This window comes from Silurus aristotelis, assembly GCF_946808225.1.
Source record: "Silurus aristotelis genome assembly, chromosome: 8".
NCBI classification, from domain to species: Eukaryota; Metazoa; Chordata; class Actinopteri; order Siluriformes; family Siluridae; genus Silurus; species Silurus aristotelis.
Window position 1 is genome coordinate 3,966,160 of NC_139581.1, and position 16,235 is coordinate 3,982,394.

Sequence of the window (16,235 nt, forward strand, 5' to 3'; positions counted from 1 at the left end):
GTGGTGTATTTTTAATAAAAAAGTGTGTGTGTGTGTGTGTGTGTAGAACGGCCCACATTCCAGCGGAGGCCGATAAACCAGGTGGTCCTGGAGGAGGAATCGGTGGAGTTTCGTTGTCAGGTACACGGAGACCCTCAGCCTTCGGTCCGCTGGAGGAAAGATGATGTGGACGTTCCACGTGGAAGGTGATACAATTAAACACACCTCTTTCACACCTTTTCTGTAATTCTGGTTGATTGTACAGATGGCAACAATACCATTCATTTGTTTCTGATTCTGGAACTCATATAAATTAAAATATATATTTATTTGGATGTGGTGGCATTGAATTTCCCTTCACTTGAACTAGGAATCTTGAACCTGTTCCAGCATGAACAATGCCCCTGTGAGCAAAGCCAGTTCCATGAAGATCCGCTTTACATGTGTTTGGAGTGGAAGATCTCCTGCTATAGAGCTCTGATCTCAAACCTATTGAACATGATGAATGTGAACCCTGACTGCATCCCAGGCCTCCTCACCCTCACCTACATCACTAGCTGACATTACTACCACCCTTGTAGCTGAAAGAATCTCACACAAATCCCTACAAACACACAAAATCTAGTAGAACATCTTTCCAGAAGAGTGGAGTATAGAACCATGTTGAGTCACATGTCTATGACATTTAATACGGCAGTGATTTTGATTCAATCTGATAATCACTCGTCCTGACACCTGCCAAAAACTGATTCATGTTTCCTGTAAAAAGATCTGTGGAATATTGTGTCCTGTCATTATTAGCTCATCGTGTTTCAGTGCACAGGCCAGGTGAGCCTCGCAGGTGAGTTTAAACACATTACCGTCTGTGAACAGAGGAGCTGCAGCCGAGCAGCACAGGTGAGCTTTTGGCTCAGGTTCATAGGAGTTTGGTATTTCCTGAATCCCCAGGCTTCTTTAACTGAAGAAATAAAGACCAGGTCTTTAAAGCTAAGCTACGCTTTGAGGTCCTCATAAACCCGTCACTGCTCCACAGGATCTCTTCAGGAGATCTAAAGCTGATCTATTTATGTACACACTCACCGTTTTCATGTTGCGCATGGAGGAGAGTGGATTATATTGAGCTGGTGTATGAAGAAATTGGAAAAGAAAACGATTTCAGGAAATGTGCACGTGAAGCTGTCGCACCCTTTTGGAAATCTGGTGCAACTGGTGAGAAATCAAGACGTCTTGAAATGTCCTTCAAGCACATCTTTTTTTTTTTCAGAGGGTAGATATTCACTTTCTAAAAAATTGAAATAGACTTCTGATCGGAGGGTCATGAGTTCAAATCCCAGATGGATGGATAAATAAGCCGATGGATGGATGGATGGATGGATGGATGGATGGATGGATGGATGGATGGATGGATACTAAACTATATTTGCAGACATACAGACAGATAAATAGACGTGATATATACTATATTTGTAGACAGACAGACAGACAGACAGACAGACAGACAGACAGACAGACAGACAGACAGACAGACAGACAGACAGATAGATAGATAGATAGATAGATAGATAGATAGATAGATAGATAGATAGATATAAACAAAATGGACAAAGGTTTGTGGACACCTCACCATAAGATTTATAAGAAACGGAAGGAGGAAGTGGAATGGAAAAAAGGAAAGACAGAATTAAGGCATTAATGAAACAAGAGAGGATTAAAAGAGAGGAAGAAGAAATGGGATGGAGAAAAGACATGTGGCATGCAAAAAAGGTAGAGGTAGCTTTATGGTTAAGGCTTTGGTTTTTTGGATCGGAAGGTCACATGTTCAAATCCCAGCACCACCAAGCTGCCACTGCTGGGCCCTTGTGCATAGCCCTTAGCATTCAACTGCCCAGTTGTCAGATTAAGGACAAGGGCATCTGCCAAATGCCATATGTAAAAGTTTGAGTATCCTAGTTCAATTAAAGGAGAAATCTAATGCAACCACATTCTAAACAATTGTGTACAACCAATTATGTGGTAACAGTTTGAGGAAGAACCACATACGGTTGGAAAACTTCGGTGTCCCAATACTTTTGTCCCATATAAGTGTATATGCTAAAACATTACATGACTTGGATTCAAACAGGAAGTCGTAAATTGTTAAATTAGAAACACTTCTATTTAAATGTGGTATATAAACGGGTTTAAGTTATGAGGGTCGTATCTGCACCTTCAGCACACTGTGCTCAAATTGTGTTTATTTACCTTCATTTTCCCGTTATTACGCCAGCACATTTTCGTTATCAGCTCGAACATGCGCAGCAATTAGTCATGAATAGAAACTCTATCATTTTTTTCTCTCCAAGTCTGACATTAATAAAGGCATCACACTTTCTTGTTTCTCTAAAGTACATGTAGAAGTTAATTAGGTTTTAGGAAAAACAACGACAATCAAATTATTCAATTAATTGTTATTGTGCCATTCATGATTATCGCCCGGCTCGGTGGAGGAAGAATGAGCGCTCTCTCTTTCTCTCTCTCTCTCTCTCTCTCTCTCTCTCTCTCTCTCTCTCTCTCTCTCTCAGTCTCTCTCTCTGTCTCTCTGCTCTTATCTAAACGTCTGACTTTAAAGACATGCTGTTTAACAGACAGCCAGGAAAAGTGAGCGACCTTCAGGTTACGCAATTATAGACATGAAGAAGAAGAAAAATAAATTTTTGAATACATCGAGCGTTTCCTGTTTCTTGTAGCTCAATAACGTTTAACACGTTCAAACACGTTAAATAATAATGAAAAGCAAATCTTACATATCTTATACAGACAGACAGACAGACAGACAGACAGACAGACAGACAGACAGACAGACAGACAGACAGATAGATAGATAGATAGATAGATAGATAGATAGATAGATAGATAGATAGATAGATAGATAGATAGATAGATAGATAGATAGATATTAATGTATTCACATGACTACTTAATTTGTATTATTGGATTCCACCATAATAATAAGCCAAGTTAACTAAGAGGCAGTTTTGTGTAAATTAAAACACACACACACACACACACACACACACACACACACACACACACACACACACACACACACACACACACAAAATTATATATATAGAAGCACAGAATAGAATTATTAATGGTTGGTTAGCTTTTTATTGAGCACTGAATAAAATTTAGGGACTCAGCACAACACTGTCAACTATCACACACACACACACACACACACACACACACACACACACAGACACACCTATTGAGGTTGGTCGGGTTAGGTCAGGTGTCTGAATGCTGATAAAGCATAGGGTCAGGAGGGTCGGTCAGCCCATAATGGGTGCACACACACACACACACATACACACACACACGCACACTTACACTCACACACACATACAGAGGCCCTGGACAGTATGACTTACTGTAAGACCCATAAACCTTCAGAAAGCTTTTGTTTCTCTTTGGGATTCTCAGCTTGTGTCCCTCCTATATATGATATATAATATTATGATTCTCTTCTTTCTTACTCGTTGTGCTTGTGGAGATTCGGTCTCATTCAGCCACAAGGGCTAAACACAAGGTGTTTAATAGGGTCGAGGTCAGATCTCTATAGCAAACCATTAACATGTAAAGCATATCTTCATGTAGCTGGCTTTGTGCACAAGGTTATTGTCATGCTGGAACAGGTCTGTGTTTCTCAGTTCAAGTGAAGGCAAAAAACACATCCAAAAACGTCATGTACTGTTGTGTGCCTCCAACAAAGTAGAAACAATTTGAAAAAACAGATATGGCTGGAAAAGTCAGGTGTCCCAATACTATATACAGTGAGGAAAATAAGTATTTGAACACCCTGCTATTTTGCAAGTTCTCCCACTTAGAAATCATGGAGGGGTCTGAAATTGTCATCGTAGGTGCATGTCCACTGTGAGAGACATAATCTAAAAAAAAAATCCAGAAATCACAATGTATGATTTTTAAACTATTTATTTGTATGATACAGCTGCAAATAAGTATTTGAACACCTGAGAAAGTCAATGTTAATATTTGGTACAGGAGCCTTTGTTTGCAATTACAGAGGTCAAACGTTTCCTGTAGTTTTTCACCAGGTTTGCACACACTGCAGGAGGCCCACTCCTCCACACAGATCTTCTCTAGATCAGTCAGGTTTCTGGCCTGTCGCTGAGAAACACGGAGTTTGAGCTCCCTCCAAAGATTCTCTATTGGGTTTAGGTCTGGAGACTGGCTAGGCCACGCCAGAACCTTGATATGCTTCTTACAGAGCCACTCCTTGGTTATCCTGGCTGTGTGCTTCGGGTCATTGTCATGTTGGAAGACCCAGCCTCGACCCATCTTCAATGCTCTAACTGAGGGAAGGAGGTTGTTCCCCAAAATCTCGCAATACATGGCCCCGGTCATCCTCTCCTTAATACAGTGCAGTCGCCCTGTCCCATGTGCAGAAAAACACCCCCAAAGCATGATGCTACCACCCCCATGCCCCACAGTAGGGATGGTGTTCTTGGGATGGTACTCATCATTCTTCTTCCTTCAAACATGTTTAGTGAAATTATGACCCAAAAGTTATATTTTGGTCTCATCTGACCACATGACTTTCTCCCATGACTCCTCTGGATCATCCAAATGGTCATTGGCAAACTTAAGACGTGCCTGGACATGTGCTGGTTTAAGCAGGGGAACCTTCCGTGCCATGCATGATTTCAAACCATGATGTCTTAGTGTATTACCAACAGTAACCTTGGAAACGGTGGTCCCAGCTCTTTTCAGGTCATCGACCAGCTCCTCCTGTGTAGTTCTGGGCTGATTTCTCACCTTCCTTAGGATCATTGATACCCCACGAGGTGAGATTTTGCATGGAGCCCCAGTCCGAGGGAGATTGACAGTCATGTTTAGCTTCTTCCATTTTCTAATGATTGCTCCAACAGTGGACCTTTTTTTACCAAGCTGCTTGGCAATTTCCCCGTAGCCCTTTCCAGCCTTGTGGAGGTGTACAATTTTGTCTCTAGTGTCTTTGGACAGCTCTTTGGTCTTGGCCATGTTAGTAGTTGGATTCTTACTGATTGTATGGGGTAGACAGGTGTCTTTATGCAGCTAACGACCTCAAACAGGTGCATCTAATTTAGGATAATAAATGTAGTGGAGGTGGACATTTTAAAGGCAGACTAACAGGTCTTTAAGGGTCAGAATTCTAGCTGATAGACAGGTGTTCAAATACTTATTTGCAGCTGTATCATACAAATAAATAGTTTAAAAATCATATATTGTGATTTCTGGATTTTTTTTTTTAGATTATGTCTCTCACAGTGGACATGCACCTACGATGACAATTTCAGACCCCTCCATGATTTCTAAGTGGGAGAACTTGCAAAATAGCAGGGTGTTCAAATACTTATTTTCCTTACTGTATATGTATATAAATCAGTGTGGGTGTGTGTGTGTGTGTGTGTGTGAGTGTGTGTGTGTATATGTATATACATAAATATGTTTAAAAAGGCTTGTGTCATGTGCTTATCAGCTCCTCTGGGTTTCCCCGTGTCATTACACTGTCATCGGTATTCACTGCATTTCCTTGATTTTGCCCCGAGCGCTTCACACTCAGGACACTCGATATGTCTCTGTTTATTTTATCTGTTAGAGAACATTCCATAAACATAACGCACTGCTCTTCCGCTTCACATCAACCACATGAAAAAAAAAAGACAATCAAACCTCAATGTTTTAAATGCTTTTGGATGCCGTTCAAAACTGGTGTCAAATGAGGACTTTATGAAAAGCCTTCAGAGAAAATAGAGAATGAGATGATGGCGCCTAGTCAGAGTTGATGAAGAAAACAAATCGGAAAGTAGTTAAGGCTGGAAAGAAAGTACCAGCACATATACTCAGAGTGAATAAAAAGAGAAAAAATGTGTATTAAATTTTTTTTTTTTATCCATCCATCTATCTATCTATCTATCTATCTATCTATCTATCTATCTATCTATCTATCTATCTATCTATCTATCTATCTATCTATCTATCTATCTATCTATCTATCTATCTATCTATCTGCCCATCCATTCATCCATCATTATCAAATTTTTTATTCTTAATTTTTTTAAGCAAGAAATGGATAAACGCAATGGAATACAAAGATGTATTTATTTAAAAAAACAACAAAAAAAAAACATTTACTTCATTTCAATTCATTTTTATTAGTAGAGCTCTTTAACATTGGATATTGTCTTTATGCCTAATGAGTGAACCAGTGGTGACTCCTCTCAGACTCTCAGACTCTCAGTCCAGACTCAAAAAAGAACTCCTCCTCATCCTTATCACCGAATAAACATTCATTACCGTTCCATTTTTTTTCCATTTCTTTGTTCTATGTAGTTCCATAATCTCAGAAGACTGTAGACTTTTTTTTCTTCTTCTCCATGAACAGCACGTTTCCCTCTCAGTAAGAGCATGTCGTTCTTATACAAAGCCTAATTAGACTTTTAACACTTCAGCCCCGGCAGGTCTCCTAAGTCTCTTTAAATTTGCTAACAGCGCTTTGAGTGAGTCTTGTGAAAACAGTTGCAGCTGACGGAGGCGAATTATGGGGAAGTGATTTACGAGGAGGGAACGGCTGATCGCCTCCACAGGCTCCTTTCCTCGTTGTTCTGGCATATGTTGTTGTTTGTGTTAGGAAAGTATGAAATGAAGCAGCGAGATTATTACCTTATTTTTCCTTAATTTTTAGGCTGCATTATAAGAGTTTTTTTTTTTTCCTCTTGACTTTACCAGACGAGCGATCTGCACCGAGCCCTGGGGTGGGGGTGGGGGTGGGGGGTGGTCTGGGGTTGTTGGGGTTGTTGGGGTTGAATGACAGACTGAAGACAGTTTGTTGTCTGGCTGTCAGACCAGCACACACACATACACACACACACACACACACACACACACACACACACACACACACACACACACACACACACACACACACACTCTGATACACACTCTGATACACACACCTATATGCATATACACACACACACACACACAGGATGCCAATTATTTTTTTTCCTGCAATGTACGAGGCCAAGATACAAGACCTGTCAAATACACTTCCACCCCAACACACTCCCCTTCCCCAAAAAACAAACACACACAAACCAGGGTTCAGGTCAATCACTGTTAACGTATAACTGTTATCATTGTTATAAACCTGGACTTTACTTCTCTGATCCTTTTCAATTTTCCCCCAATTATAATTAATTCATGTATTTTTGCTTGTGTTCATATAAAATCAAGATCTGGTTTCTTCAGGGATATTAAAACTTTCCTGGGTACTTCATCATGGCACATGGTACATGGCACACACACATACACACACACAATGGAGCAGATGCCTCATAAATATTGAAAGCATCAGGTTTTAGCTGAAAGCCTTCTCCTCGTCTCTGCAGTGTGTCACTGCTGAATAATTGATCCAGCATCTTATGTTGCTGGTGAAAAAGGGGAAAAAAAAAGACTGGAGAAAAAAAACACAGTGCTGTTTGAACACTTCGTTCTGTTCTTGATGATGTTGAATGTGTTAACCCTTCTGTGGTTCCAAACAATACCGGGATGTTTTGTCTTGTTTTTGTCTCGTCTAAAAGAAAAAACCCTCAATGTTCCTAACAATCAGACAGATGTTGGTGCGGTGGACTTTACTACATCGTCAAAAACTGGGTTTTAGTGATTACACACAGGCTTTACAAACACAGCGACCAGTACAGTCAGTGTTAAAAAAGTGGATTAAACTGAATAATCTGTCTGTGATTATCCTTTTGAGGTAAAAGCTGAAGTCTTGAGGTAAACATGGTTGGATTTGCTGTTAAAGGTTTAAGCAGCCATGTTGCCATGACCTCTTTGGGTGACTCATGGCTTCCTGATTGGGTAGTTCATGAAGTATTTATTCATTTTAAAGACTTTTTTTTTATACACTAAATGGACAAAAGTTTGCGGACACCTGACCTTTAGATCGGTATGTACTTTTTTTGGACGTTTCATTCCACATTTAGTCTCAATTGGCAGTTATAATAAATTTACATTTAAGGGATTAAGGCGCCCTTATCCAACTGAGCAGTTGAGGGTTACGGGCCTTGCTCAAGCGCCCAGCAGCTTTGGTTCTGGAACTTGAACATGTGACCTTCTGATCCATGCCTTAACTACTGAGCTACCACCTCCTCTCAACCTCAATACTTCTGGGAGGCTAGTCCACTAGATTTGTGCTCATTCAGCTACAAACTCAGGCACTGATATAGGTAAGGTGAGGAGTCCTGGAGTGTAGTCAGTGTTCTAATTCATCCCAAGGGTGATGCCTAGCAGGCCACATTAGAACTTTCACTCCAAACCATTTGAACCATATCTTTAAGTTGGCTTTGTGCACAGGGATGTTGTCTAATCCAGAGTAGGAGTCATGCTGTGCTAAAAGACAATCTTTCATCATATTTCAGCATGGCATGACTTGGACTAAGGATTGGACCAATCAGTGATTCATTCAATCACCTTTTCTTGTTCAGCGTATACACTTTTCGGCTGACCAGAGGGTAAAACAAGGAAATAAATGTGTCCCTGGATCTACAAGACCTCAGGTCTCGCTGAGTATAAAGTGAAAGAAACATGAATGAGGTTTGAAGGCTGGTTTGCCCTCTGTGTGTGTTGCAGGTATGATATCCGGTTTGATAAAGAGGAGTATGTGCTGCGGATAAAGAAGGCATCAGCGACTGATGAAGGAACCTTCACATGTGTAGCAGAGAACCGCGTGGGTAAAGTGGAGGCCTCCGGGACTCTTACAGTGAGAGGTGAGTCAGCCGTTAAAGGATCTGAGCGACATTAAACAAAACATTTTTTAATTCTTAATCAAATTCAAAGGGAAATGAGCAAAATGAGGGGGGAGAGTCGTACGAATAGACATATTTTATGGTCAATCAAAGTGAAAATAAGGAAAGCAACCAATCACAGGACAGGGAAACCTCTGCTGACCATAAAAGGAAAGTGTAGCACCAGTTTTAGCATCAAAAACATATTTTCTAAATAAATAAGTACATTTATACATAGAAAGCAAGGAAAAGTGTAAACAAGAACGGGAAGAAATGACCATATAAGGAAAGTGGGCTAGATTTTCCAGAATTAATAAAATAAATAAATAAATAAATAAATAAATAAATAAATAAATACAATTGATAGTAATGGATAGATAGAACTTTTTTATTCTAAATCGTGTAATTTATTATTATTACATTTTTCGGAAAAACATTTTTGAGCAAATGTTCAAAGATAACATTACTATTGGAAATAATGAATCGGATTATATGTATGATTAAAAAAAAAATAATAAAAAAAAAAAATAGATTTGAAAGAAATAACTGAGATGTAGTGAAAAATATTTCAAGAATTTTTGTATGTATATTAATTCTTTATGATTGTAAAAATTTGGTTAAATATATTTTGTTAAATAAATGATTTTATGAACTGCTATGGAGGCATTCCTATTTATATTTTGAGTAAAAATATATATGGAAGTATATTGGACCAAACTATAAAGTGAAACAATTTGCCCTTACCTTCTTTAAAACCCATGCAATGGTTTTACCACGCGCTCAGCGAGATCGGTGAGCACTTAAGTATTTTTGACACGTCCATAAACGAACCCTGGCGAAAGTGATATCTGGAATTGAGTGAAAATCCCGGACTGTCTGTGATTTATTTTCTTATTTATATGGCTGAAATAGAGAAAGGCCAGGTGACTTTACTCCCTCGTCGTCCACTTACACCCACACAAACACACAAACACAATGTCTCCATGACTCCACCGTGGCCAAAACCAGCAAAGCCATTTCACAGTTTACTGGTGCACACCGACCCCGTGATGCACAGCCGGGCCGGGGCGAGGTTAATAAAAACATTTTGCCATAATCGCTTCCCTTTACCTCCCTCCCTCTTTCTCTCTCCTGCTTTCTCGTCCCATTAAATCAAATTGCCTAGGTGCTCCGTGGAGAGCTTTAAAGCTTCACAGGGGGTCTGTGTGTGTGTGTGTGTGTGTGTGTGTGTGTGTGTGTGTGTGTGTGTGTGTGTTTGTATATGTATGTCTGGGGGTCGCCTTCAATTTTCAGGCTTTTTAATCGAGGATTTAGATGCAGTTTGATGTGCTCGCTGGAGCTAAACTCTTCAGGCAGGAGTATTGGGAGAATCTTGAGCCTGAACTTCGGCTCTCTCAGCTTTACTTCTGCATTAAACATCAACCTAGGGCTCTTCGTCAGCCTCTCTTCATCATCATCCTCCTCTTCCTCCTTTCAGTTTCTCTCTGTATCTCTGTCAGTGATGTACATGTTTTGCTTCTTATTTTCTGAAAGCCGGGAGTGTGTGTATGTGTGTGTGTTATTAATGCCAGACGCGTAGCTCCGATAGCACGGCTTTGAAGAGTGTCAGACTTTTCACCTCACGCTATAATGAGATGATGTGAGGAGAATGTCTGGCGCCGAGACCAAGAACATTTTTTTTTACCCTTTCACCTCTACAGGAACCCTATAATCATCATCAGGAGCAACATAATAGATAGCAAGTCATGTCTGGTCCCACCACTAGAAGGCGCTAGAGCCAACATGGATTTATATTGATTTGTTTATAAAAGTAAAAGAATTCACATAAACAAACGTTTGTTAAAAAATAAGCCAGAGTCAACATTGCCTGCTATCAAGACCTATATGTGTATGTTTTTGTTTTTGTTAGTTTTTTCCAGACACAACATGGGTCATTCTAACTTCGAATTTGTTTGATTTTGTTTTTGTTGTTTTCCCTCCATTTTGTTTCTCCTTCTTGTTCTGTCTATATTGGTGTTATGGTTTTCGTCTTGTCCACTCCACCATTGTCGTGTCTCCAGTTCGCCCTGTGGGTAAGTACTCATCGTAGGAGTATCAACATTGCATGAATTTCCTCTATTTCTTTTTCTTCCTTTTTAGAAAAAGACCCCAAATAGCACACGTTCAAGCTTCTTTCTAACTTACTAACCTCTTCATGAGCTACTAACCAGTTCAAAAGGTTAATCATTACTAATAAATTACATACATCCTCAAATGTTCGCTTTGAAGCTATGCTTAGACTAACCACACTTAGTAGTCCTATATATAAACATCTTTGTCCACTGCATGGTACAGGTACTGGAACCTTTTAGTTGGTAGATTTTTTTTAGAAAAGTCCATTAATCTCATTAGTTTTAGTCTATTCCTCTTATCAAATGAGTGTTGAATTCTGCATTCTGATTGGTCAGAAGGTATTCATTCTCTACTTAAGTAACCACTTAAGCCAATTGGATCCCACTACATGTGTGGAGTTTTGACATTGGACCTCCTGGAGTGTTTAAAGGCTCTGGCATGGAGAAGCTGATGCTGGATCTGTGATGATCACAAATGTTGAGCTAAGTAGCTCCTACTTTCATACCAAAGACTGTAGAAAGAACATTTACTTATAATCTTATACTCCAGTGCTCATGTTAGTTCTCACTCTCCAGTGTTCTGTATTGTTGAAAGATTTATGATCAAACTCTTGATGTCACCCAAATGAGGATGGGTTCCCCTTTTGAGTCTGGTTCCTCTCAAGGTTTCTTCCTCATAACATCTAAGGGAGTTTTTCCTTGCCACAGTCGCCACGGCTGCTCATCAGGGATAAATGCACACCATTCACCTTCACTGTTGATTTCTGTAAAGCTGCTTTGAGACAATGTCTGTTGTGAAAAGCGCAATAGAAATAAACTTGACTTGACTAGAGTAAAACTCAGAAACAGTATATATACATTTATGTGCTCGTTCCAATACCTTATCGGTGACATACACAGCAGACGTTGCATTAATAATGAACATATACGTGTGTAGACTGGTGAAGTTTTCTGTTAGGATACACTTATTAAACTTTTTTGGAAGGAGTTTTGAGTGTCAAAGGTAACACATAACTCAGATTTTTTCAGGACAAAGAAGTTCTCGAAAAAATAACATGACAAGTTGTCTAATTAACTGAGAGTGAGTGGGAAAAAGAACCTAGTGACGGATTGACCAGTTATTTTATAGCTGCTATAAAGTACACTATACCAACAAAAGTATTGGGACAGCTGGGATTTCCAGCCATATGTGGTTGTTTGCAAACTGTTACTGTAAAAGTTGAAGACACTCAATTGTATAGGATGTCTTTGAATTCTGTAGAATGAAAATTTCTCTTCACCTGAAATTGAAAAATTTATAAGGAACCTGAACAGTGTAATTGTTAGTGAATTGCTGTGGTTTGAAAACACTCCAGTATTTCGCGTTATAGGAAAATACTCTTCAAGGTGGTAAGAGTATTTGATTACACCCCTCTGTCTTTGATTACTTTCATTTAACAGCCATGCTTCGAGTGTATAAGTTATACATCTAAGATATGTCACCAAGCACATTTAGTAAAGCACAAATGCAACACAAATGAACAAAAATCGGCAAGTTCAAGTTTATTTACATACCGCTTTTCACAATGGACATTGTCTCAAAGCAGTTTTACAGAATTTAAAAAAAGTGAATGATGTGTATGTATCCCTGGTGAGCAGCCTGGGGGTGACTGTGGCAAGAAAAAAAATCTCCCTTAGATATTATGAGGAAGGAACCTTGAGAGGAACCAGACTCATAAGGGGAACCCATTCTCATTTGGGTGATATCAAGAGTGTGATTATAAATCTTAAAACAATACAAAACCCTGGAGAGTGTGAACTAATATGAGCACCAGATTGTAAAATTATGAGTAATGTCCTTTCTACAGTCTTATACAGTCAGTTGACGTTGTGGAACCAGGAGCTACTGAGCAACTCATAAAATAGCTCAACATTTGAGATCATCACAAATCCAACACCAGCTTCTCCATGTCAAAGCCTTTTAACACTCAAAGAGGTCCAATGTCCAAACTCTATATGAGGTGGTATCCAAATGGCACTGGTACGTCTATGTGGTTCGGGATGCTTGTGTGGTCGGCATCTACTTAAGGTTAATTATCTTCATGAGGTGGGACACGACTGGTGCAACCTCAGGATAAGTGGAGAAAAAGAAGCAGTGGAGAGGAATTAGCGTAGCTGCTGTTCATAATATTAACAAGCACATTGTAATAAGATGTACTGAGCATAAATAAATAAATAAATACAATTGATAGTAATGGATAGATAGAACTTTTTTATTCTAAATCGTGTAATTTATTATTATTACATTTTTCGGAAAAACATTTTTGAGCAAATGTTCAAAGATAACATTACTATTGGAAATAATGAATCGGATTATATGTATGATTAAAAAAAAAATAATACAAAAAAAAAATAGATTTGAAAGAAATAACTGAGATGTAGTGAAAAATATTTCAAGAATTTTTGTATGTATATTAATTCTTTATGATTGTAAAAATTTGGTTAAATATATTTTGTTAAATAAATGATTTTATGAACTGCTATGGAGGCATTCCTATTTATATTTTGAGTAAAAATATATATGGAAGTATATTGGACCAAACTATAACATAACTAAGGTTATGATATGTGTTATGTGTAGGACTCGCTGAAATGATGTCTTTATTGTGTAATATTAGCTTATTAATTAGTTTATTGAGGTCAATTTTATATTTTTGTGAACATTTGATTGCCAAAATTGATTTAAATGTGCTTTTAGTTCATTGTCGAAAAGAAAATGAGTCATTTTGAAATAAATTGATTAATCAAACAGCAGGTCACATTATCCAAACCATCTTTCATGCTGATGTCAAACAATGGAGTGGGTAGGTGCCAAAAGTTATGAACTATGTTTGTTTTAATCACTCTGAGTGTTAGGTTCGTACTTCGGTTTCGCTGGGAAACAAATTGGAACGAAAAGTTGTATCAGGTTTGTGTTCAGTGCAGGAATCTCAGGTATCACATGATTTATTCTTATTTCCTGCTGTGTAGATGCGTTTGGATAAAAAAATAAAAACAATCAGATGTTTTGTGCAGCTGTGTCCTGTCAAGAAATATAATATAAAGAACAGAAATTCTCCTTTCAGGATGCAACAAGCCTCCAGTTTATTAATGAGTGGGAATCCTGTTTCAGTAGCAAAGCCAGGAAATTTACCCAGTTGTTCAGTTCACTTCCTGCTCAGTGGAATGACTTGTCATCAACCCAAACTCACAGAAGTGCTTCTTGGATCAGAGTTAGCTTTTAACTAATCTTCTGTCAGGTCTAATCTTTTTTGCTCGGTTAGACTTTCACATGTAGCATTTAGCCCTCTTGAGGAGATTCCTGGTGTGTTCAAACGCTCAAGAGAATCAGTACCTCAGAAAATGTTTAAAACTCATTATTTTTTATAAACCGCAAATAATTTGTTTTGCATCGTCTCTGTTTGAACCATACTAGGAAGAATTCTTACAATTTATACTGCCACTAAACCATGTTTTTTTTTTTTTTTCGAGTGGGTTTTATTTAGTTTAATTGAAAGTAGTGTGAAAACAAACCTCGAACGAAACAAAGGTATCAACCAGAGACGAGCAGAACTTTAAAAAGCTCTTCATTATCAAACGCTGCCTCCTTTTGTTTGTTAGCAGCTGTGACGACTGTGAAAATGCCTCATTTTAGAAATTAAGATGGAGTAGCCCTGTTGCTCTGAGGCTCCATGCTGTTCATTGTGGGAGGTATCATAGCTTTGGGTAACTAGAGCCTGCGAGTAATTGCCGCTCCATCTGTTAAGGTGGATTGGATGGTCTCTCACCTACACGGATTCATTTTCAGCATCAAGTGAAGGAAAAAAATATTCTGAACCTACAATGTCTTTATCTTCCTTCGCTGCGTTTTTGTTTCTGTTTGATTGCTCTTTGAATCAGACAGAAAGCTGGTGGTAGTTAAACTCTAATTCATGTTGGGAACGTTTTGATGGCAATACACCACAGAGCTTCTAGGGAGTGTGACAGCCAGGTGATAATACTTTATCTCCACAATAACTCCTGCTGCCGTTTCCTGCCTTTGAAGAGAAAAAAGCTTCTTTGACACCTTGACCTTCTCATTAGCATGACATCTGTGGTGCTTTGCACAGAAAGTGAGTCTGAAGGGAAGTCTGGAGGACTACCATTGAACGGTGATGGTGCTATAAGGTTGATGTTAGGAGAAGGCATGAAAAGGGGATGAAAGGTCTAATTGGTTCATTAGAGTTTGCTTAGGAGGAGTGCTGAGGGTCTGTGCCGTGGAGAGATTTAGACAAGAGAGACCTTGGCTTGTATTTTTTTCAACCCTTGTTGGTAGATTTAATGAAAGAAAAACCCTAGGTATAAAATATCTAATGGGGAATATCACAGTTAATACCACCGAAGAAGAGGGTTAAGATTTCTGAAGCTCTACATGTTTCTTCTGCGCATACAACGCACAAAGTCTTTATCTCGAGCTTTATTCTAAGCCTGTTGGGGCGTGGCTGTGCTTCTAGATTAATAGTCACGTGAACATAATCATGTCTTTTCCAAGGACCTGGATAACTTACCTTCTTCTTCGACACACTCTTTTAAACCCCATTAACATTTTATTTGTTCTGTGTTTTAAACTTTAGGAGGAGATCATTAAAAAGTAAGCGCTTCCTAGAGTGTCTTTACACAGGAGAAAAACGCAAAGTCTCTTTTCCCACAACAATCTTTACCATCATGGGCTGAATATAAGCATATAATACATTTTTTTCCTAATAGTATAAATATAATTCGACCTTTGGGTACAATCATTTGCCGTTCGATAAAAGTATTGGGATACTTTTTTTAACTTATGTGGTTCTTCCACAAACTGTTACCACAAAGTTCAAGGTGCACAATGGTTCCAGCATGATAATGAATCTGTGCAAAAATGCCAGCTCAGTTAAAATATAGTTCCAGTGGAAGATCGTGAGTTCTGACTTCCAACCTTTGTCCTTAATGTGTGTACATTTGTAGTACCTTTAGGGAAAGTAGAACTGATGGACAGCAAATTACCTATTTACAGCAAATGCATAAAAAAATAAATTAATAAAAAAAAAAACATTAGACCAATGAAATTTTCGAACGGAAACGAAAAAACCCATCTCACCTGTGTTCTGAGCTGAGCTGTGAAAGGAAGGAGGAAGACAGTGAACAATGACTTTCTTGGTCGGTTACTGTTTAGATACAAGCCGTTGTAACGCGTTGAGTCCGGGTGAAGGGAGAGCTCGCTAACTCCAGTTACAAATGAAATCATATAAGCACAGACAGGTTTCCAAAACTCGTGATT

At 38.7% G+C, this 16,235-nt stretch overlaps 1 protein-coding gene across 44 annotated transcripts in view; it reads left to right on the forward strand.

Annotated features, from left to right (window-relative positions):
- The window catches only part of robo2 (roundabout, axon guidance receptor, homolog 2), a 554,737-nt gene that overhangs the window by 465,908 nt on the left and 72,594 nt on the right, over positions 1–16,235 (forward strand). For 25 of the 44 annotated variants that reach the window (XM_083547769.1, XM_083547778.1, XM_083547766.1 and 22 more), the window contains 2 exons: positions 47–185; positions 8,656–8,792. In XM_083547769.1, coding sequence (XP_083403895.1) covers positions 47–185; positions 8,656–8,792 — 276 coding nt within the window. Of the gene's footprint in view, positions 1–46; positions 186–8,655; positions 8,793–10,870; positions 10,883–16,235 lie in introns of all 44 variants that reach the window. The other 19 variants (XM_083547745.1, XM_083547756.1, XM_083547758.1 and 16 more) reach the window with 1 other exon arrangement.